The sequence below is a fragment of the Onychomys torridus genome, chromosome 9 (genome assembly GCF_903995425.1).
Source record: "Onychomys torridus chromosome 9, mOncTor1.1, whole genome shotgun sequence".
Classification (NCBI taxonomy): domain Eukaryota; kingdom Metazoa; phylum Chordata; class Mammalia; order Rodentia; family Cricetidae; genus Onychomys; species Onychomys torridus.
In genome coordinates this window covers 40,703,161-40,727,578 of record NC_050451.1, presented here as the reverse complement: position 1 = coordinate 40,727,578, position 24,418 = coordinate 40,703,161, and the positions used below count along the sequence as shown (strand labels likewise).

Genomic DNA, 24,418 nt, shown 5'->3' with positions numbered 1-24,418 from the left:
TATTTGTGAAGGCAAACTTGAAACAGCATTTCTCAGAAGCCATTCCCATACCAGTGCTGCTGACCTTAATTAAGAGTTATATAGTAACTCAAAATTTCTTTATTTTACTAAATCTCAAAAATGGTATATAGTGAAAAAAATTAAATTTAAAAATATCCAACTGGAGAGATGCACAGTTCAGTTCCTAGCCCCCATATTAGATAATTCATAACTGCTTGTAACGCCAGGTTTCAGGGATCAGATCCCCTCTTCTGGTCTCTGGGGGCACCTATACTCATATGCACAAACCTATGTGCAGACATAGGCACCCATATACATAATTTTGAAAAATAAAAATTTAAAAATCAATTTTTTCAGACTTGAACTTTTATTTTTCTTGTATAAAAGCCCAATGTAGCCACAGCTGGAGTCTTGGTCCTCTGAACAAAATCTGGTATGGATTTTCACAAGATGTTTAGTAAATTCCTAATAAGGAGACTTGATGAACAGTCTTTCCAGAGGTCAGGGTCAAGTAGCTGCAAGTCTTGGAGATGGCATCAAACCTTGGCAGTGTTGCCCAGCATGGCAGTGCAGCCCCTGGCTGATGTGTAGCAGTCATCCATGTTGGCCATCAGCAGCAGCTTCTTGGGCACAGGAGCAAAGACATTGCCAGTTCCTCTGGGGACAGGGATGAGACCAGCACAGAACACAGTAGCCTGTCTCCTTGCATGGAACAGTGTGGGGCTTGCCAATCTTGTTCCCCCAGTAGCCTTTCTGCACAGGGATAATGGGAAGCTTGGCAAAGATGATGCCTCTCTAATGGCAGTGCCTACCTCCTTGGAGCACTTAACACCAGGTCCAAAAGTAAAAATCGACATTTTATAGCTGATAAAGTACATTTTACAGATTATAGTATGAAATAAGAATTTTTTTTTCCTATGAGGTCTTTCAATTTTGTTGGAAAAGGGTGTGAGGAAATAAGTATCTTGAGCAGTTTGAAATATAAGCAGGGTATAAGTGAAACTAAAAATATAAACTGTTCAGGAATATTATGTTTCTTTAAAAACTATTTGAGTTTAGTTTGCATGGCAGTCTTTTTTTATCTATTTTTGTGATTTATTTCTTATTCTGTGTGCACTGGTGTTCAGCCTGCATGAATGTCCATGGGAGGATGTCAGATACCTTAGAATTGGAGTTACAGACAGTTGTAAGGGACCATTTGAATGCTGAGAATTGAGGAACCTGAGTCCTCTAGATGAACAGCCAGTGCTCTTAACCACTTCTACAGCCCCTTTGTGGGCTTTTTTTTTTTTTTTTCCTTAAAGGTATGAGAAAAGCACAGAGGAAAATGATTCCTTCTTTGTTTCTGCTGCTCAGTCTCTTTGGAAGCAATCACTATTGGAAGTATCTAATATCTCTTTGTAGAGATCGTCTTTTAGCAAATGATTTAACATTAAATTAAACATGAATTAAATTGGTAATGCATGTCTATAATCCCCGTAGGCAGAGACAGGATGACCTCTGTGAGTTTGAGGCCTCCCTGTCCTACATAAAGAGTTTGAGAACAGCCGAGCCTACATAGGGAGATCCTGCCTAAAAAGTTAAACATCAGGCACTTGGGAAGTGGAGGCAGGAAGATTGGGAATTAGAGGTCATTTTTGGCTACATAGCAAGTTCCAGGCCACCTTGGGATACATGAAACACTGTCTCAAAAAAGCAGAAGATTTAAAATGTTTATTTTTGAATAATCAATTCATGTTCAAGGTAAAAAACGGAAAATACAGTAAAAAGAATTTTCTCAGGCTACCTGTAGTTCTCAAACTCCCTTGTTTCTCTCTTCAGATCGTTTCTTAGGTTTCCTTTTGAAAGTAGTGACTATGAGAACATTAATAATGTACAGTATGGTGGCATGGCAGCCCAAACATAGCAGACTTATTAGGATAATGCATTAAAAATGCTAAAAGCTACATGTGCAGACATCCTCAAAGTTGGAAAATATTTAGACTGGTTAGTCTGGTAGTACCTTCCCTCCCAAATACCACCTACCACGTGGGCTTTGATAACCGGTCTTGGATTTTAAGAGTGATATAAGCAAGGACAAGAATGCACACAAAAAAATTTGAATGTAATTAAGCTAAGAACATTTTGATTCTGGAAATTGGAAAGGAAGTTTATGAAACTGAAAGTGATCACAAACTCAATATGTGCTTGCTATCCCAGCTGGGAGGCTGAGGCAAAAGGGCTGTCCACGCCAGCCTTGGACTACATAATCACAGTGAGGCCAGTATGATCTATGTGGTGAGATCCTGCTTCAAAAAAAAAAAAGAAAAAAAAACCCAACAAAAAACAAAAAACAATAAAACGAAGCAAAACAAAACCCAAGGCGGTCCCAGGGCATCTTCGAGCTACCTAAATTTGGATGAAGTTGGTTTGCAGCTATGTCTCTGAGGGGCAGGTGGGCCTCCAGAGCCCTAGATGTCGCTGTGGTTTCATCGTGAGCACGGCTGAGTCTCTGTGGTTACAAAGTTGGGGGCGGGGGCGGAGAATCCGGCAGTGGCTGGAACGATGGCTGATGAAGAGGAAGAAGCGAAGCGCGTCTTGCAGAAATTGCAGGTGAGGCTGTGAGTTAAAAACCTTTGCCTGGTTGCTGTGGAAGGAGGAAGTGCAGTGGTCAGGGCCGGGGCGGCGGAGGACGGGGGTTCAGCCTGTGCTGCGGCTGCTTGGTGAGAGCCCGGAGGTAGTCCGCCGGGTCGGGATTTCTCGGTACCGAGTAGTAGCGTGCTAACGAGTGGCAGGTCGCCTCGACTGTTAACGGAGTTGTTTTGATCTCCACAGCAGCCATTTCTTCAGCATCTTTCTGCTTTGAACTTGGCCACACTCAGGGATGGACTGCAGAGGCAGCTGCCCTGGTTTGTTAGTTTTAGGATTTACTCTGTTATCTCTTAACCCCACCCTCTCCCCAGGTGACTTTTCAAGAAAGGCAGAAAGGAGTTTCCTTCCAGTTTGTGTCTTTACTTTTGTTTTAATGATCAAGATTTTCCTTAATCCTTAGGAACTCAGTTTGGTGTCTAAGACATCCTGGAATTTAAACTAGAACTATGCTTATATATGTCTAACTATTTGTTTCTTTTTTGAGACAGGGTCTTTTTTTTTTTGTAGCTCTGGTTCTTTGTCGGCCAGGCTGGCCTCGAACTCACACAGGTCCATATGCCTTTGCCTCCCAAGGGATAGCCACCATGCCCCGCTAATTCTGACAAATTTTAAAGCACTGATCAAGTTTCTTTGTTTCTTGGGTGCATGCCAGGGTACATGTGTAGAGGTCAGAGGACAGCTTGTAGAAGTTGGCTGACTCCCTTTACCATGTGGGTTCTGGGAGCCAAGCTCAGGTCATCAGGCTTGGCCGCAGACACTTGCCTTTACTCAGGAGGCCATTTCCCCTACTCAAAAGTCCAGCTTTAATGCTAAATTGCAAAGTTTTGGGGACCAGAATAAGATAGAATGATCTAGTTGGTTTTAGTTTATTTCAAGTCTCAAGGTGCCCCTCTCCCGTCTGTGATGTGGTCATAGGGAAGCCCTGCTTGAGCTGTGAGAGATTGGTACATATGTAGTGCTCAGGGGCCAGTGTGGAACAGCTTGGGACCATGAGATCCTATGATCCTGGCCCTTCCTCCTGATCTGTAACATTTGGAACCTTCTTTTTTTGCTGTGCCTCATGTGAGGCAAGAGAACCAGTGTTGCTAGGCCAGAGGCTGTGCAGTTAATATAAAATCTTTTTGTTTGGTACTCTTTATTGAATGATTCTGTGTTTTTTTTCTAGGAACTGGTGGATCAACTCTACTCATTTCGAGACAGCTACTTTGAGACACACAGTGTTGAGGATGCAGGGCGGAAGCAGCAGGATGTGCGGGATGAGATGGAGAAGACCCTGCAGCAGATGGACGAAGTACTGGGTATGAGCACCAGGGGGCATGCGCCTCCCTGCCCTTCACTCAAGTGTGATGGTATTGCTTGATTCTTTCTCTGTGGACTATGTTGTATCCTGTGTGTGGCTGCTGTAGGTTAGACCAGAGTATTGTCATGCTCCTGTGGGGGGATAGGACTCTGTCACTCCAAAGATTTGATTATAGCAAATGGTGTAAAAGAATATACTTTTTGCAATAATCTTAATATGCTAACCTGATTTTTCCGTCTCTCTCTTTTTTTTTTTTTTTTTAAGACAGAGTCTCACTATGTTGCACTGCCTGTCCTAGAATTTGAATGTAGACTAGGCTGGCCTTGAAATGAATTTGACCAGGCTGGCTTTGAAATCACCTTGAAATCTGCTGCCTTTGGCTCCCAGTGTTGGGATTATAGGTGTGTGCTACCACACACACACAGACGCTCAGGTGTTCTTGAAGATTCTAAGTTACTTCCTGGCTGAAGTCTAATCTTTTAACCTGATAAGAAATTCCCCCACTGTCTCTTTCCCAAGCTCAGCTCTAAAGTCTTGTTGGCTGAGGACTTTTAATTACTGCTTTTGTTTATCTAGGAAATTCTCTAGCTCTGTTTAAATTGTTTATCTGATCTTCATTTAACATTGGTAGGTCATATATATTAAGAAATTCATCCATTTCTCTTTGGTTTTCCAGTTTGATGGAGTGTAGAGTTTTAAAGTGTGTCCTTGTGAGTCTCTGGATTTCCTTGGGTCTGTTGTGATGTCCCCTTTTCATCTATAATTCTATTAATTTGGATTTTCTCTTTCTGTCTCTTAGTTAGTTTGGCTAATGGTTTGTCAATCTTACTGATTTTTTTTTCGAAGAACGAACTATTCATTTCATCGATTCTTTGTAATTTATTTATTTATTTATGTTTCTATTTTGTTTATTTCAGCCCTGAGTTTTATTATTTCTTGCCGTCTACTCTTTTTGGGTGTTATTTTCTTCTTTTTGTCCTAGAGCTTTCAGGTGTGCTATTAAGTTTCTAATAAGTCTTTCTAATTTTCTTTATATAGGCATGTAGTGCTATGAGCTCGCCTCTTAGAACTGCCTTCATCGTATCCCATAAGTTTAAGTATAGTTTGTTTTTATTTTCACTCAGTTCTTAACAATTCTTGATTTCCTTCTTAATTTCTCTCTCTCTTTTTTTTTGGAGCTGAGGATTGAACCCTGGGCCTTGCGCTTGCTAGGCAAGCGCTCTACCACTGAGCTAAATCCCCACCCCCTTAATTTCTCTCTTGACTAATTTTTCATTCAGTAGTTCAGGGTCCAAGAGTTTCCATACTTTCTGTTGTTGTTCATGTCCAGCACTAATCCATGGTAGTCAGATAGGGTGCAGGGTGTTATTTCAGTTTTCTTATATATATTGAGGCTTGCTTTGTGTCTGAGTGTGTGGTAAAATTTGGAGAACGTTCCATGAGGTGCTGAGCAGAAGGTACATTCTTTTATGTTTGGGTGGAATGTCCTGTAACCACCTGCTAACTCTGATTGATTTATGACGTTATTTAACCCCAGCATTTCTCTGTTTGGTTTTTGTCTAATTGTAGTTAGAGTTTTCCTTCCTGGCCCAGTCAGGACAAATCTCTCTTACCCACCAGTCCCACAGTCGCTCAGACCCAACCAAGAAAGCACACAGAAACTTACATTGTTTAGAAATTGTATGGCTGTGGCAGGCTTCTTGTTATCTACTTCTTCTATCTTAAATTAACCCATTTCTGTTAGTCTGTACTTTGCCACATGGCTTGTGGCTTACCAGTGTCTTCATATGTTGCTTTTCATGGCAGCGGCTGGCGGTGTCTCTCCCCAGCCTTCTACTTCCCAGAATTCTCTTCTCTCTTGTCCCACCTATACTTCCTGCCTGGCCACTGGCCAATCAGAACTTTATTTACACAGAGCGATATCCACAGCACTTCCCCTTTTCTTTTTTTTTTAAAGGACGGTTTTAACTTTTACATAGTAAAATTACATATAACAAAACAATTATCAAGAAGAATTACAGTTACAATATTAAAGAAGATATCCTATCTATCTTATATTTGTGAGTCTAAGGTTTTATATCTAACTTATCTTTTATCATAACTGAGGAAATTATAACTATCTAGTCTTCAACCACATCAAAGACCTCAGAAGGATATAATATTACCTGAGAACTGGGAGAAGGATGTAAGCATTTTTCAGGAGTCTTGCAAGAGTAGACAGAGACAGCTGGCAGCCTGGACAGTCACCTAATGTTCCTTTGTAAAGTTGGGGCATTTGTTTTCAGCCTACAGGGCTAGAGTCTCTCGGTCACTTCTCTCATTGTCCTGTAGAATGTCTGGCAGTTTCCTCTGTGAAGCAGGAACCTGAAGGACCATTTTGTCAAGCAAAGTTCAGTGGTCACCTTTCTATGGGTCCTGCATGTCCAGTTGATCAAGCAGTCCAGGCAAGAACAGTTTCTTGCCCAAATGGCTATTTTGGCCAAGGTGAAGATAAACTCCATATGAAGTGTCTTCAATGCCCATCCTCCTCTCTGAAGTAAATCGGTGTTGCCAGAAGCAGACATGTCTCACTGTCCAGAAAGTCTAAATTTTAAAAATATTTTAAATGCCATATTCTGTAGACCTTTGAAGTGTTTGAAGATTACCTGTCTATCTGAAATATCGCTGTGTATACCTAGAAGACTTAACTAACATGGCTATGAGTATGATTATCATAGATGACCAGTTATTAATCTATTTTGAATTATCCATTACAATTTTAAATGAGCTGTACAAACATAATACCTTAAACAAGAGTAGAAATATACACACAGTATAACAAAATTAACTTTAAGTTTGTATCAATAGAATAAAATCTATACCAATGTAAAACATTTTAAACAAGTTGTTGCTCTTTAGAAATAAGTTCCTTAATCTACACTTTCAGACTATTATATCTATATCATATCCCCTTTTCTTCTTTAGAAAGAGATCACATTTATAATCAACCTGGTTTAAATAAAAATATTGGTTTTTCTCTGTCCCACACCAGAGGGCTCTTCTGATTTGGGACACAAGAATCTCTTAACCTTTTCTTTTAGCAATATGTCTGGGTTTAGAGAAGGAGTGAGCCAATTCCATCTCCAAAGCCAGCTGGGAATTTGGACATAGTTTCTCTTACTACTTCCTGCTGGAGGGGGGCGTTATATGTTATGGGAACACAAAGAAAATTTTAGGATTATGGAGTATTCCTTGAGGGTAAACCTCTGAGCCAGTTGCCTTGAAACCATTCTGGATGTTGGATCATCTGGGCCATGGTGTCATTGGAGACCTTTCAGGTGGTCTTGGCTGATCAAACCTGATGTATCTTAATCTGGAACAAATCCATAGCCTCTGGCTTTCTGTGGAAACAAAAGCAGAGACTCCTTTCCAAAGCAACATATCCTTATATCCAAATTTTGAAGTCAAGGTACCTTTAAAATTTACATGTTTGTTTAACTCAACAGCTTTTATGATCAAATCTTTTTCTGCAGTTAAAAATCCCAAAGACAACATAAACCAGATTCTCTGTGTAATATCCATCTTTGTAAGACTGAAACGCCACTGTGGCTGCTGGCTCCGCCCACCTCAGCTTCCCAACATGGCGGTGGTACAGTTTACCACCAGCTCTGGGTCTGGAGCCATGTGTACCATCAACTATCAAAAGCAGTTCTATCAAAGCAGCGCATAACCCAGAAACCTTTTTTTTTTTTTAAAACTCGCAAAGGCTAAATCCAACATGCAGCAGAGTAAAGTGCCACTTGTAGATTCCTCATTCCCGCCATACTGCAGGTCAGATGCACATGCCAGAAACCCGCCATAGTAGCTCAAACGGGCAGGCTGCCGCTAACTTGAGAGAGACAACTAGGAAGCTGTTTTTAGCTCCGTTTTAGAATCTTTTTCCTCAGGTTTTAGGTGGAAATTCTTGCCAACACGTTGGATGCCATTTGTAGTTAGAGTTTTCCTGCCTGGCCCAGTCAGGACAAATCTCTCTTACCCGCCAGTCCCACAGTCGCTCAGACCCAACCAAGAAAGCACACAGAAACTTACATTGTTTAGAAACTGTATGGCCGTGGCAGGCTTCTTGTTATCTGCTTCTTCTATCTTAAACTAACCTAATGTTCTGTCTCGTGGCAAGAGTAAGGTATTAAATTTACCCACTGTCGGTCACTGTGTAATTTCAACAGTTGTGGTGTTTCTCTTGGGAACTTTGATACCTCCTGTTTGATGCATACATGTTTAGGACTGCTGTGTCCTCTCGGTGTCACCTATAGGTGTCCCTCCCTATTTCTTCTCAATGGTCTGGTTTCAAGTCTGTTTTGTCATATGTTAAAATGGTTATACCTGCTTGCTTTTGGGATCCATTTACTTGGAATATCATTCTCCCATCCTTTTATCCTTAGTGATGTCTTCCTTTAATGGGATAAGGTGTGTTTCTGGGATGCAGGAGAGCGATGGATCCTGTTTTCTAATCCATTCTCTTAGTCTGTGTCTTTTTATTAGGGAGTTGAGGCCATTGATAATGAGTCGTCAATGAGCAGTGATTTTTGATTTCTGTATTTTGTTGTTATGGTGTGGAGTCTCCCCCTCTTTTGATTTGCTGTTCTGGGATTATTTCTTCATGTTCTTGGGTATGATTAAAACCTTCTGTAGTTTCTCTTCTAGTGTCTTCAGTAGAACTGGATGGGTAGATAGATACTGCTTATATTTGATTTTATTGTGGGATGCTTTTCTTCTGTTGTGATTGATAGCTTTGTTGGGTATAGTAGTCTGGATAGGTATCTCTGGTTATTTATAGTTTGCAGAATATCCTTTCAGGTCCTTCTGGATTTTGGAGACATCCATTTAGAAGTCAGGTTTTATTCTACTGGGCCTGCTTTTGTATATTACTTTGTCTTTTCCCCTCAGGGCTTTTGATATTCTTTTTTTATTCTGTACATTTAATGTTTTGATTATTGTGTGTTAGTTAGGGTTTCTATTGCTTTGAAGAGACACCATGACCATGGCAACTCTTATAAAGGAAAACATTTAACTGTGGTGGCTCACTTGGAGTTCAGAGGTTTAGTTCATTATCCTCATAGCAGGAAGCATGGTGGCATGCAGGCAGACCTGGTGCTAGAGCAGGAGCTGAGTTCTACATCTTGATCCGCAGGCAACAGGAAGTGGTTGGATTGACTGGGTGTGGCTTGAGCATATACAGACCTCAAAGCCCACCTCCACAGTGACATACTTCCTCCAACAAGGCCATACCTACTCCAATAAGGTCACACCTCCAAATAGTGCCACTCCCTATGAGTTTATGGGGGCCAATCATTCAAACCATCATATATGTGATCTGGGGCATTTTATTTAGTGTGCTGTATGCGTCTTGTACCTTGGTAGGCACTCCCTTTAGTTTGGGGAAATTTTCTTGTATGATTTTGTTGGAAATATTTTCTGTGCCTTTGATCTGGGTTTCTTCTCCTTCTGTATTTCTATTATTTATAGATTTGGTCTGAGGGAGAGACCTAAGGGGATGGGTCCACACCATGAGTCCCCAGGGAATGGGAAGTATGATAGGTGGAGGAGCTCCTGTGTGTAAAGTAGCTTGCAGTAAGAGTAAGACAAAGAGTAGGTGAGGCCTGGTCTCCACAAAGAGGAAGAGTCGCCAGGGACTGGAATCAGATGGGAGGAAGAGCGTGAAGGATGGTAGTGAAAATCTCCTGCTGAGTCCCAGCCAGGTGTGTCCACTGCGGGTCCCAGGTATAAAAAGTGTTTCTGGGTATTGGTGGCTGATGCAAAGGAATGGGGATGAGCTGGAAGGCAAGGCCAAGAGGATCCCCAGAAAGGAGCAAAGCTGGGTCTGCACTAAGGTTAGGTGGAGTCTCCAGCCGAGAAAAAAATTCCCTGGTGTCTCACTGCCCGATCTTTACCTTTCTTCCTAGGTTCTGTCCAGGGTGAGGCACAGGCTCTCATGCTGAGGGGGAAGGCACTGAATGTGACCCCTGAGTATAGCCCTAAGGCTGAGGCGCTTCTGTCAAAGGCTGTGAAGCTGGAGCCTGAGCTGGTAGAAGCCTGGAACCAGCTGGGTGAAGTGTACTGGAAGAAAGGGGACGTTGCAGCTGCCCACACCTGCTTCTCAGGAGCCCTCACCCATGTGAGCTGCCCGTTCCTCCCCGAGTTGGGAGGTTACGGATTCCTTTGGCTCTTTGAATTTTTCTAAGAGAAGAATAGCAGATAAGAAATTAATCTGAGGGGTTGAGGATTTTAGCTCAGTGGTAGAGCGCTTGCTAGGCCCTGGGTTCGGTCCTCAGCTCCAAAAAAAAAAAATAATAATAATCTGAACGGGGAGAATAGACTCTGGAGGGAGAAAGGGTGGAGAGCACACCTGGGATAGGAAGAGAGGCCTGAGAAAGGATGAAGGAGGGAATTAGGTTTGGCCTGGGTGAGAAGAAAATAGCATCCAGGGTTATCTGTAGGCTTCGAAGGCGCACTTAGCGGCAAGATAGGACAAGAGAGGAATTAGGAGCAGCTGAGGCCAGTGTGGAGCTGGAGGGGAGGTGGAGTCGGAAAGTTGAGTGTGTGTCTCTTCCATCTGCAGTGCAAGAACAAGGTCTCCCTGCAAAACCTGTCCATGGTGCTTCGCCAGTTGCAGACTGACTCCGGAGATGAACATTCTCGTCATGTCATGGACAGTGTCCGACAGGCTAAGTTGGCGGTGCAGATGGATGTCCTCGATGGCCGCTCCTGGTGTGAGTGTTAGGAGAAGATCTCCAGGCTTGTATGGTGGTGGTGCTCAGCCGTGGCTACGTACTAGAACCATCAGGAGTCCAGCTGTGAAGCCCTAAACTTGGTTTTTTTTTAAATTGTGTGTGTGTGTGTGTGTGTGTGTGTGTGTGTGTGGTGTGTCTCACATGCATGTATGAATGCCCATGCACATGTGGAGGCCAGAAGATGCTGTTACATCCCTAGGTGGAGTTACTGATGTGTGCTGGATGCTTGGCTTATTACATGAGTGCTGGGATCCAACCTCTGCCCTTATGATTCTGCAGCAAGCACCCATAACTGCTGAGGTGACCTTCAGCCCCTCTAAACTTATTTTGATGAGCTGCTATTGGAACTCTTGCATCTCTTGATCTAAGACAGGAGACTTACGCTTCCCTGTAAGCAATGTAGGGTGTCCTTGTTTACCTTCTATTGCTGCCATAAACATCGTGACCCAAAGCAGCTTGGGGAGGAAAGGATTTATTTCAGCATGTAACCATCCGCAGTGAAGGGAAGTTGGGGCAGGAACTCAAGGCAGGAACCTGGAGACGGGAATTGAAGCAGGAATACCGCTTACTGGTTTGCTTTCCAGGCTCACGGTTAACCCGCTTTCTTATGCAACTCAGGACCACCTGTCCAGGTGTGGCACTGCCCACAGTAGGTTAGGCCCTTGATCAATCATTGATCAAGAAATGTCCCACGGACGTACCTTCTGTCCAATTTGATGGAGGCATCTTATCAATTGATTCTCTCTCTTCTCAGATGACTCTAGCTTATGTCAAGTGACCCCTCCCAAAAAAATCCCAAAATCAACATACCCCCCCCCCCCAAGTAAATCTAACATACACAGGGCTTTTGTCAGATCTGTTGAGAGTTCATGTTTATCTGTTTATCTCAGTAGAATTTTAACTAAATCAATACAGTGTAATACCTGGTTTGGGTAATAGGTAGGGCTTTTCAGAAATAGACTTCTGAGTGTCTATTCAGAGGCAGGTGGATCTTTGTTAGTTTGAGGCCAGCCAGGGCTACATTGATGATATCCTGACTTAGGGGGTGAGGGAGGAAAGGCTGGAGAGATGGCTCAGTAGTTAAGAGCACAGGTTGCTCTTCCAAAAGATCCAGGTTCAATTCCCAGCATCTGCATTGCATCTCACAACTGTCTGTAACTCCAGTTCCACAAGATCTGAGGCCCTCTTGTGGCCTCCACAGGCATTGCATGGTGTGGTGCACTGACATACATGCAGGCTAAACATTCACACACATAAAATAAAAATAAGTGAATTTTAAAAAAAGAAAATTATGGAAGCACAAAAGCTGCATTCATTTTTTTTTTTTTTTTGTAGCAGGGCTTACAAGACACCCCCCCCCCCCCCCAGGATGTTTAGGGAGTTAATGGTTGTTGGGGGAGGGAGAGACATTTTCTTCTGTGTTGTGACCACTGGTAAGGTGCCCATGCCTCGTAGGGTTAAAATAAACAGAGAGATGGAAGTAGAAGAGGCGTTGATTGGGAAGAAGGGGGTCAGTGGACGTGGAAGGGGGACAGGAGACGGGTAACGGAGGGCATATGTACAATCAAAATCCATTCTGTGCATGTATGGGACTGTCATAGTGAAACTCATTATTATATACCAAAATATATGCTAATAAAAACTTTAAACATACAGACTTCCGAGAGCTGCTGGTCGTATCTTGGACTGGGCTCTGAGATGGCCCACTGCTGTTGCTCTTGCAGATATCCTGGGGAATGCGTATCTCTCTCTTTATTTCAATACTGGCCAGAACCCTAAGATCTCCCAGCAAGCCCTCGGTGCCTATGCCCAAGCAGTAAGTACTTGCGATCACCCAGGGCGGATGTAGAGGCAGCGACTACATCAGGGGCGTGTTGTCCTTCCTGGGCTCCTTTAGGAAGTAGTGCTGGCAGAGGTTGCTAGCAGCTCACGTGTCTACGTAGGTGACATTTTATAAGATATGAGGGACGGTGCCTTGGGGACAGGTAACTCCTTGAGTTGCCTCAGTGTCCTACAGGCATGCATAATGAAATCATGGAGCCTGTTCATCTCTCTTTAGTAGGGCCAAAAGCTCAGTCAAATCATACTTGCATAATTTTAAAAGAAAAGGGAAGCTCTGAAAATTCCAAGGTAAATTGCGTGACATGGCTCCGGGTCTCCCACAGTTAGGCTTAGTGTGCGCTGTTTCCAGGAAGCCACACAGTGGAGCTTACACGTCACTCTGTGGTCTAAGCCGTGTTTATATTGACGACACTTGCCTGGGGTTGGGTTCCCTGAGGCCTTGAGCGCCTGTCTCTTCACTGTTAGAAGGCTCATACCATGCTGACCGCTCTTTATGTGACCTTCATATTCATCTCTGTTCTTGGCGTTCAGGTTTCTTTGGCATAGTAACTTGCTCTTTAACTCACTGTAGCTCTCTGCGCCTCCTGGCAGAGTAAGGAAGCAGCTATGGTGAATTCATACTTGTGGTTCAGAGACTGCCCAAAGGGCAGAGGAATTGTATTCTACCCCAAATGATATATTTCTTTATTTTATAAACAGGGTCTCATGAAACCCAGGCTGGCCTCGAACTTGGGGTCCCTCCATCTCTGCCTCCTTAGAGCTGGTGTTATAGACATGCCTGCTTTTTTATGCTAATTTTGTGAATATTTACATTTTCAAGACTGTGCCTTCAAAATTTTGTATTTTCCTCTGCCTCATAGGTTTTTTTCTTTTTTTTGAGACAGGGTTTCTCTGTGTAGCCCAGGCTGTTCTGGAACTCGTTCTGTAGACCAGGCTGGCCTCGAACTCCGATCCACTGGCCTCTGCCTCCTGAGTGTTGGGATTAAAGGCGTGTGCCACCACCGCCCAGCACATAGTTGTTTTTAGGTCTTATTCTCCTCTTCTGCATTTAAAAACGTCTTTGAAACAGCTGTTTAAATAACCTTAGCCCACGTTGCTGTGCCCAGGTATTGAACATAATTAAAATGCCTCAGCACTGCAGTTTTTCCCCAGTACATTTCTCTGCCGTGTCTTACAGCTTTGTCCCTCCGTTTTAGAGTCAGACTGTGACTTACTGTGTCGGTATAAAGAGCTTGATTCAGGGCATGGCTTTGCCTACATTTGGAGCCATGCTTATGGCAGAGGAACTGGGTTAAGTCACCGTTTCTGCTTTAGGCTTTCCTCGTTTGTATCTATGTCATGACTTAATTTAAAAAATCTGAATTATTTCATGTTTTTATCTTTCATCTATTTTTATAATACTATGTGGGTTAGTTATAACTCTATTTTAAAGCTCCACACATGCAGTCAGCTTTATATCTTCAAGGCTTCAGAGGCAGAGTGATGTTCCATACCCTTAGGTACTGATGAATAGCATTTTGGCAAGGTAGAACCTCTAGTTTTTTCTAAGGAAATGAAACTTGGGACATGTTGAGCTTGGGTATCCTTAAAACCGAGTCAGGATGTATTGATGATCTTTTTATCCCATCGTAGGAGAAGGTCGACAGGAAAGCTTCTAGCAATCCCGACCTTCATCTGAACAGGGCGACGGTAAGTGAGGCCTGTGGGTGGCGGTCATCTGAAGGTAGACTAAACAGGACATAGAGGGGCTGGAGAGATGGTCTAGAGGTTGACAGCACTTGCTGCTCTGGTAGAGGACCTGGGTTCGGTTCCCAGCACCTATGTGGCTATAACTTCAGTTCTAGGGGACCTGATACTCTCTTCTTACCTCTGAGTGTACTGCGTACATGTGGTGCACATACATACAGGCAAAACACTTACCAAATAAAAATGTCTTCAAAAAAGGACAGCTGAGCCTTAGCTCCTGAGGGTAACCGAGTTATACAGGGACAAAGTTGGACACAGACCATGAGAGGAAAGCCTGATTCTTCTTAGGAAGAACTAGCTCAGTGTGACCTCCGCCTGGAAGAGTCACTTGAGGGAAGGGAGGGCCTGAGGCATGGAGAGGACTTAGAGAATGGGGAGGTGGCTTTACGGATGAATAGAGCAACCGTTACCCAGCATGCCTCACTGCTTCAGAGTCTGTGAGCCTCTTGGAAATGAGTTTGTCTTTACTCCGTCTTCACTTTGGCCCAGAGGAATGGTGCTCAGTGTAGGGCAGGAGCATGGCTGAGAGGCAGACAGTTTTCTCTGGATTCGTAGTCCATGGTGGCATTTCCTCTGCGTAGGTGGTTTGTGCTGATCACCTGGCTTACTTTCCTACAGTTACATAAATATGAAGAGAGTTATGGGGAGGCCCTAGAGGGTTTCTCTCAGGCGGCAGCACTGGACCCTGCATGGCCAGAGCCCCGGCAGCGAGAGCAACAACTCTTGGACTTCCTCACTAGGCTATCCAGCCTCCTGGAGAGCAAGGTAAAGATGGGTAAGGACCGAGCTGTCAGTCAAATACAAAAGAAATAGGGATAGGTGGCTATTGGTGAAATTTTTAAGGCCACTCCACGTAGTTAAAAGGGAGGATTATTTTGTGGGATAACTTACAAATGAAGGGGTAGGTTGCAGGGTCTGGGAAAGGGATGGCGCAGTCCGGCGGTGTTCTCTGGAGAACTCTGCTCGGTCAACCTCCTGCGTCCAGGGTCCCAGTACCAAGAGAGACCTCTCCTCTCCATCCTGGGTCTTCAGCTTCCTCCCTCCGCCCCGCCTTGTGGGTGTGACCATTACTGAAGCCTCAATGGGGGTTGGAACTTCCAGGCCAATGCTGGGATGGCTACCCACTACAGGTGGCGGCTAGGTGGGCAGGTTGAGAGAAAAAATCGACTCAGTCAGTATACCTGTTTCCAGCTGATCTATTTTCTTTCCTTTGCAGGGGAAGACAAAACCCAAAAAACTCCAGAGCATGCTGGGAAGCTTGCGTCCAGCACATCTGGGCCCTTGTGGTGACGGGCGCTATCAGTCAGCCTCAGGGCAGAAGGTGACCTTGGAGCTCAAGCCACTCAGCACGCTGCAGCCTGGTGTGAACAGTGGTGCTGTGGTCCTGGGAAAGGTGGTGTTCAGCCTAACCACAGAGGAGAAAGTCCCCTTGTGAGTTTCACTTCCCCTTCCCCGTGAAGTAATTGTTCTTACTGCCTGGCCTTTTCTGGCCAGTAAAGACAGTTCATAAATTACTGGCTTTTATTACTTTATGGAACCCGCTCCATGTGCAAGCCTTGTCTAGGAGATACCTAATAATCTCTTTTATTATTATTATTATTATTATTATTATTATTATTATTTTTACAGTAATACAGTTGTTATATTTATTTTGTGTATGTGTGTAACAGGCACGTGTGCCACAGTCTTCATGTAGAGGTCTGAGAACAACTTTGTGGGAGTTTTTCCAGCGTGTGGGGTTCCAGGATCAAACTTAGGCTGCTAGGCTTGAGCACTTTAACCCGATGGGCCATCTTGCTGGCGTTTGTGGGTTCTGCCATTGCCTGTTGTTTTCCCCTGACTTTGGTGCTTTGTGAGTTCCTAAATTGATTATCTGAAACTGTCAGGTCATTTTTTAAAAATGCATATGAGTGTTTGTCTGTTTGTATGCATGCGTGCTGTGTGTGACGTTCAGAAGGTGTCAGCTTCCCTGGAACTGGAGTTATGGATGGTTATACACCACCGTGTAGATCCTGGGAACTGAACCTGGGTCCTCTGCAGGATCAACAAACGCTCTTAATCCACGAGTCATCTCTGCAGCCCCCTTGACAGTTTTTTTTTTTTTTTAAAGATTTATTTATTTATTTATTATGTATACAGCATGTATGACTGCAGGCCAGAAGAGGGCACCAGATCTCATTACAGATGGTTGTGAGTCACCATGTGGGTACTGGGAATTGAACTCAGGACCTCTGGAAGAACAACCAGTGAGTGCTCTTAACCTCTGAGCCATCTCTCCAGCCCAACAGGTGGTTTTTAAAGTAAGACAGAGAAACTTTAAAATTCTTCATTTTCTTTGAGTGTTCAGGATCACAGAGTTGAAGAAAGACAAATTTATACTCTGTTTCCAGATAGTTCTGGAAGGTGAGCTTCCTGTTAGAGTAGAGGCCTGGTTGGGGTCTTGCTTTCGCTTTCAGGGTTTTACTGTCTTCTTTTCCTTTCTTCTTCTTCTCCTCCTCCTCCTCCTCCTCCTCCTCCTCCTCCTCCTCTTCCTCCTCCTCCTCCTTCTCTCTTTCTCTCTCTCTCTCTCTCTCTCTCTCTCTCTCTCTCTTTCTGTTTTAATATACAGATAACTTGCTTTCTGACTTATTGTTACTTAGTTTGCTCTGTGTGGCAAAACAAAACCAGCTCTGTATTCAAGAATTGTCTTTTCAGGCAGGGGACTTGTTGAGCAGAGGGATTGTATTTTAGTATTCATTTATTTGAGTTTTGGCATAATGTTTAGGAAGTAAGAAAAAAAATGTAAAGGACACATGTAGAGCATGCTTACAGTCCAGGAAAGGAGGGAGTTAGACTATTCACTTAGAAAAAATTTAACGACATTTATGCCTCATGTCATGAGCAGGTGTGAGTATGCACATGCCGTGGAGCATGTGTCGGGCTCAGAGATGAACCTGGGGATTTGGTTTCTCCCTTCCACTATGTGCGTCCTGGGGATGAACTCAGATTGTCAGCCTCAGTGGCTGGCACCTTACCCACGGAGCCATCTTCCCAGCTCAGAAAAATGTTTAAATCTTGAAAACTCAGGATTTAATGAGTACCATGCCCGCTTGGTCCTTCACACACTTCTTGTTCTCTGGTTGAGTTCTTTCCTACTGCAGTGATTTGTTTATTGGGCTAGCCTCAGCCCTGCAATGATACCTTCCTATCTCCATGCCCACCCTTGTCTTTCAGACACTGGGCCACAGGCTTGTGATCTGTGTGCAGTGGACCACCACTGTCTCCACGCTCCTGCTATATGTCTCTATAGCATCCCCACTTACCTTTCTTCTTCCTTTGGAGGCAGGTCTCTCTGTGCAGCTCTGGCTGTCCTAGAACTCACTATGTAGAGCAGTCTGGCCTTGGCCTCACAGAGATCCACCTGGCTCTGCCTCTCAAGTGCTGGATGTGCACCAGCATGCTGAGCCTCTTTTCTTTTTTAAATTATCCCCTCCCCCTTTTTTATTATGTGTGTACATGTGATCATGCATGCAATGTGCCATGCCGTGCATGTGAAGGTAGGGGGACAACTTTTTGGAGTTGGTACTTGTGTGACAGATTTTTTTTTTCCTTGCAAGATACAACATACATGTCTACTTACACCAGAAAGAGAGGTCAGGACAGACAAAAATAACGATTGCACCAATGTCCGATTTGGTGAAGCAATGAGTTGTTCTTTTTGTTTTTGTTTTTGTTTTTTTAATTGCAGTTACAAACAGGAGTATGGGTGCAGGGTTACTCACAAGGAGCAAGCATGACCAAAAGCACCTGCGTAGCCAGAAAGCCCACTCCAACATGGGTGATGACTCCTGAAAACTGAAAACTGGCGCTCTCTGTGCATTCAGCACATCTCTCTCTCTGAAGTTTGCATGGTCCACCCCCAGCACTGTTTACTCCCTTTTACCTTATTGGCCCTCAAGAATCTTCCACTTTTTTTTTTTTTTTTTTGGTTTTTCGAGACAGGGTTTCTTTGTAGCTTTGGAGCCTGTCCTGGACTAGCTCTGTAGTCCAGGCTGGCCTCGAACTCACAGAGATCCACCTGCCTCTGCCTCCTGAGTGCTGAGATTACAGGTATGTGCCACCACCGCGAATCTTCCACTTTTTATGTTCTCCTGCACATGTGACATGTTGAGGCTGGTGAGCCTTCCCTTCTCTCTTGGAGTACATATTTCAATTAGGAGGAAATGCTGCAGTTGGGAGATACATGCCAATTCTTACATGTGTAGTGCACATGTTCTGAGTTTGATCCTAGGCAGTAACCACCTTTACCTGCAGAGCCATCTTGCTGGCCTTCTGGCTATTTGTTCGTTAAAACATTTTTAAAATTTTATTTTGTGTGCATGAGTATTTTGCCTGCTTGTGTGTGTGTGTGTGCGCGTGTGCGTGTGCGTGTGCGTGTGCGTGTGTGTGTGTGTGTGTGTGTGTGTGTGTGTGTGTAGGGTGCCGAGGTTGATGTTAAAAGTCTTCCTCAGTTTGCTCTCCCCCTTATTCACTGAGAAAGGGTTTCTCAGTTGAACCCTGAGCTGGCTGCTGTAGTCTAGCTGGTCAGTTTGTTCCTGGGACCCCTTGTGTCCGGCTTCCTGGGCTGGAATTACAGGTGGCCAGTGCAGCCCTCACATCAATGTGATTCCGAGGCTCTGAATTCTAGGTCTCATGCTGGTGCGGCGAGGGCTTGAATCATTGAACCACCCCCCTAGCACTACCCAGTTTTTTGGACAGAGTAACTGGCCTTCATACAGGGCCCCCTGCATCTCCTCACCAATGCTGGGATTACTTGTGCCACCATGTGGGTTTGGCGTTCCTGTTTTAATTACTGGTTTTCCCTATTTTCTCCCTGCTTTTCCTTATTTTCCCTTTTGCTTTTTGAATGGGGTTTTACTGCATAGTCCAGGCTGATTGTAAATTCTATGTGTTTCAAAATGGCCTTGAACTTGGGATCTTTTTAGCTGAGCTTTCTGTGTGCCAGAATTGTAGTTATGTTCCAGCAATCAAACATCCTCCCATCAAGCTACTCCCCAACCTGAGTGGTTTTGTTTTTATCTGACTCCTGCTAGATTATGGGACATTTACAGCTGTATTAATATCTTAACTGCTAACAATGCGTGATATGTAGTAGTTAATCAAAGTTTGTGGAATCAACCTAAATTGATAGTGATTGTAGAGGGTTTGGTTCAGTGTGTGTGTTAGTTAAATTGTTAGGCCAGGAATAAATGGTCTAGCTGCAGTATTTTGGGTTGGTTCATTATTAACATTTTTTGAATGACCTCAGTGTGTATGTATCCTAAGTTCTTAGTGGAGTGACATAATTATGGAGCCTCGTTAATGTTTCCTAAAGGTATAAAACCCAAGATAAATGAGGATTCAGACATATATAGTGGATAATAATACTTGTAGACTTCTAAGCAAGTGACCAAGAAAGCATTCATTATTTTGCTGTATTTTAAAACACTGTTTCTATTCCTTCCTGCCCACAAACCTTTAATGTTTTTTCTCTCTCCCTCTAACCCACATGAATGTGGAAGCACCTTTGGCTTGGTGGATTCAGATGGTCCTTGCTATGCAGTGATGGTGTATAATGTGGTGCAGAGCTGGGGAGTGCTCATTGGGGACTCTGTAGCCATTCCTGAGCCCAACCTTCGGCATCACCAAATTCAGCACAAGGGAAAGGTGAGTAATGTCCAGTAGTCTGTAACTCACCTCTCTGTAAATAGCACCAAATTTATCTCTTCAGAACACAGAAGTAAAAGTAATGCATGTGTATATGATATGTATGTGCTTCTGTGTGTATGTACTGTATATGTGTGTGTGTGATATATGTGTTTGCTTTTGTGTATATTTACTGTATATACATGTGTGTTATATGTGTTTGCTTTTGTGTGTATGTACTGTATATGTGTGTGATATGTGTTTGCTTTTGTGTGTATGTACTGTATATACATGTGTGTTATATGTGTGTGCTTTTGTGTGTATGTACTTTATATACATGTGTGTTATATGTGTGTGCTTTTGTGTGTATGTACTGTATTTACATGTGTGTTGTGTGTGTATGTACTGTATATGTGTGTGATATGTGCTTGCTTTTGTGTGTATGTACTGTATATACATGTGTGTGATATGTGTTTGCTTTTGTGTGTATGTACTTGTCTTACAGACAGTAGAAACATGGTTGTATTAAAACACCAGGACCAAAGGCAGCTTGAGGAGGAAGGGGTTTGTTTTGTCTTGTACTTCTGCATCCCAGTCCTCCAGCAAAGGAAACTGGGCAGGAACTGGTGCAGAGACTGGAAGAACACACACAGCTGACCAGGCTGCTCCTCGGAGCTTTCTTACAGCACTCAGGACCAGGTGGCACCACCCACGTGTAGGCCCGCCCCCATCAATTATTAATCAAGGAAATGCACTACATAGGCTTGCCCACCAGCCATCTCATGGGAGTGTTTTCTCGATTGAGGTTCCCTCTGCTCTGATGACTTTAGCTTGTGTCAAGATGACATAAAAACTAGCTAGCATAGTACTATATACACGTGTGATATGTGCGTTTGTGTGTGTGTGTGTGTGTGTATTATATACGTGTGCGTGTTTATGTGTATATATTATCTGTCTAATGAGTGCATTGATGTATATGTATTATATACACATGTGTGATATGTATGTGCTTTTGTGTGTATTAATATATGAATGAGTAATATGTGTATGTTCTTGTGTGTATGCATCATATTTATGTGTGCTTTTGTATGTGTATTATATACACATGTGGTGTATGCTTGTGTTTATGTATTATATATATTTATTTATATATATATGTGTGTGTACATTTGTGTGTATGTATTATATCCAACATATAATATGCATGCTTTGGTGTATATGCATTATACACATGTGTGTGCTATATATACTTTTGTTTGGATGTATTAGTTACACATGTGTGATGTGTGTATTTTTCTGTATATTTACATGTATATGATACATGTGTGATTTTGTGTATATATTATTTATACGTGTGCTTTCATGTGTATTATTTACAGACATGTATATTTGCCTGTGTAATATATATTTGTATTTACACATATAAGCATGTGGACTTATTTTACATATATAAATATGTAAATGTGTATAGTTGTATTACACACAGCTATATCTGTATTTTATTGTAAAGGAAAACTACTAGTAAGCAAAAATAAATTAAAGAATGGGCTGAAATATCTCCTAGACATTCTAGTGGTAACTAGTGAACACATCTTAGTTTATTAGTTTTTTTATTTTTGTTTTTTTGAGACAGGGTCTCTCTACATAGCCCTGACTATCCTGGAACTCACTGTGTAGACCAAGCTGAACTCACAAGAGGTCCTCCTGCCTCTGCCTCCCAAGTGCTGAGATTAAAGGTGTGCACCATCACGCCTGGCTCGTCTTTTATATGTTAATGAGAAACAGGCTATGCAAAGGAATTTTAGACATTTTCCTGATAACAGAAAAGGTACCAGCTCATCCTAGTTCAGAGGTGGCTGAGCTGTAAACAGGCTACTGGAAGAGCCTCACCTGGGAAGCGCTTGACCAACGATGTGAAGTGGGCTCTTTGGGCTGCAGTAAAACAAGATGTTATATGCATGTCTGTGTGAACATCTCTAATAGATTTTACACCTGTGTTCTTTGGACTTGAGATGCAGTAGTGATGATGAGAGTTGACATTTACTGAACACTTAGACATTCTAAAACATGGAGCCAGGCTGGAGAGATGGCCCAGATAAGAACTCCTGCTGCTCCTGTAGAGGTCTCAGGTTGATTTTCAGCACCCACACGGTGGCTCACAGCTCTGGTCCAGGGGATCCGACCCCCTCGTCTGGCCCCCTCGTCCGACCGCCATGGGCACGGGCACACATGTGCACATTCATACATACATAAGAGTAGAATAAGTAAACCTATAAAACCAAAACATGAGAGATGATACTTAGGCATATTCTTACCATTTAGGTCAGGGCAGCAGCCTATGGTACACTGACCAAATCTGGTTCTCTATCTGTTGTATAGCCTACAAGATAAGGATTATTTCTATTTAAAACTTAAAAAGCAATTGTATGTGTGTGTGTGTGTGTGTGTGTGTGTGTGTGTGTGTGTGTGTGTGTCCGTGTCCCTGTGTGCATGCACAGATGTGTATGCTGTGATGTGTGTGGAGGTCAGGACAGCTTTAGGAGTTGGCTCCTTCCTTCTAACTTGTCCTTCTGGGGATTTTTTTAGGTCATCTGGCTTGCACAGCAAGTGCTTTAACCATTGGGCAACCTTGCCAGCCTTTTAATTTGTACATATTTTATATATACTTTATTGTGTTTTCATGTGGATGGGTGTTTTGTCTGCCTGTATGTATGTGCACCATGTATGTGCCTGGTACCCTTGGAGGCCAGAAAAGGGCATCGGATCCTCTGAAACTGGAATTATAGGCAGTTGTAAGCTACCTGATGTTGGTACTGGGAACCAAATTTGGTTCCTCTGGAAGGCTAGTATATGCTTTTAACTGTTGAACCATCTCTCCAGCTCCTATAATTTCCTTCTTAACACTGGAACAAAATTCTTGACAAATTACCTGGAAGATATAGCGCCAATAATGTTTACTAAATGCATTTTCTTATAAGTTTATTGATTATGTTTCTCATATGAATTGCTTTTAATTCCTCCATACTTGCTGATATTCTTGTTGGGACTTTGTTAAAAAAAAAAAAAAAAAAAGCAAAAAAGCCTCGTGAGAATTTTACTGTGGCTTAGAAGAGCCTGCTTCACATTGCCAACCAAGCATTTCTTGGGTGTGGTTCTTCCAGTAGCCCACACAGCTCAACATCCTTCTGAGCTGGGAAGATGAGCTGGTCCCTTTTCCGCTATTAGGACAATGCTTAAGTTCCTTTACATAGTCTGTTTCTCATGAACATAAAAAAGAAGTAATCTTAATTTGTACTTGGCAGTTTAATTTGGGGCTTTACACAGAGACTAGCAAGTTCCCATGCTTCTGGCTGGCCGCTATCTGTTTCTAGACACTGTGGAGAAGCGCAGATTCTCCGGGAGCTGTGGCTCCCTTTTCACAGGCAGTTTGCTTTTCTTGAGTGGGGGACTGTCATATTCTTGTAATTGTATTGCTGGTGTCCTATCTGTCTCAGGAACTGTCTCCTTTGTCCACCTTTATCCAGTGTAAGATGGAGGTAAGGGGTGGCGTGCAGGGGTAAGGGTAGGTGGAATAAGTTACTTGACCTTGATCTGTGATGAGTTGGCCTGTCTTTTAGGACTATTCCTTCTCCAGTGTTCGAGTGGAGACGCCTCTCCTGCTGGTGGTGAACGGAAAGCCACAGAACTCTAACAGCCAAGCCACGGCCACCGTGGCTTCCAGGCCACAATGCGAATGACCTGGCGGAGGAGTGGAGGCCCAGAGAGAAGCTTACCGGGTGTTGTGAATGGAGATTTCTCTTCCTCTGCCCTGTAACATAGTTGGCGGCTCTTTTCCCTGTGGCATCCCAGCCCTCTGCGGAGCCATCACTACCCTGGTTTATTCCTCCTGCCTCCCCAAATGTGCTGACTGAGAGGGAGGACAGAGCACTCATGGAACTGCTTTTGGGCCCTGTTATGGGAGACTCTTTTCCCCGAGTTTGGAGATGTTTTGACAGTACCAAGATCCCTGTTGTTGCCCCTTCCTGAGTCTAATATGTTTGTATATATCCGATTACTATTTATTGCTGAGGGGCTTAACTTTTCTATCATTTTTGAGAATTTTTTTTTTTTTTTTTTAATTTTTAGATTTAAATTCTGATGGGTGTTGTGGGACACCTTTAATTCCAACACTTAGGAAGCAGAGGAAGGTAGGTCTCTTTGAGGCTAGCCTGATCCTATATAGTGAGTTCCAGGCTAGCCAGGACTACATTAGTGAGATTATGTCTCACAAGAAAAAAAAAAGAAAAAGAAAAAGAAAAAAAAAAAAGGTTCTTCCTCTTCCTTAGTGCTGGAACAAAATTAAATTTGTTTGGAAAAAAAATTTACCCTATAGTTTTGTCTCCTTATTCTCTTCTGTTATAAGGGTTCTTGGTTTTAAGATCTCTAAAGTCTGTTGGAATAACACTGCTCTTTTTGGGTATTATAC

General features: G+C 43.1%; 1 protein-coding gene and 1 pseudogene across 1 annotated transcript; one reads left to right on the top strand and one right to left on the bottom strand.

The window, feature by feature from the left end:
* Positions 1–465: 465 nt before the first annotated feature.
* Positions 466–857, bottom strand: LOC118590707 (annotated as a pseudogene).
* Positions 858–2,516: 1,659 nt separating this feature from the next.
* Ttc5 (tetratricopeptide repeat domain 5) lies at positions 2,517–24,154 on the top strand. The gene is made up of 10 exons (XM_036199894.1): positions 2,517–2,592; positions 3,797–3,929; positions 9,874–10,085; positions 10,530–10,680; positions 12,426–12,517; positions 14,176–14,232; positions 14,908–15,054; positions 15,506–15,720; positions 19,830–19,974; positions 23,571–24,154. The coding sequence occupies exons 1-10, from the start codon at positions 2,545–2,547 to the stop codon at positions 23,688–23,690; spliced, it is 1,320 nt and encodes a 439-aa protein (XP_036055787.1). The 5' UTR covers positions 2,517–2,544; the 3' UTR covers positions 23,691–24,154.
* Positions 24,155–24,418: the final 264 nt, after the last annotated feature.

What these genes read in the sequence shown, in the direction of transcription:
- Ttc5 (XM_036199894.1), top strand. Translation starts at nt 2,545, where the DNA reads ATGGCTGATGAAGAGGAAGAAGCGAAGCGCGTCTTGCAGAAATTGCAG. An exon ending in GCAGATGGACGAAGTACTGG is followed by an intron (nt 3,930 to 9,873) that starts GTATGAGCACCA and finishes CTTTCTTCCTAG; the next exon opens with GTTCTGTCCAGGGTGAGGCA. An exon ending in CCAGCCTCCTGGAGAGCAAG is followed by an intron (nt 15,055 to 15,505) that starts GTAAAGATGGGT and finishes TTTCCTTTGCAG; the next exon opens with GGGAAGACAAAACCCAAAAA.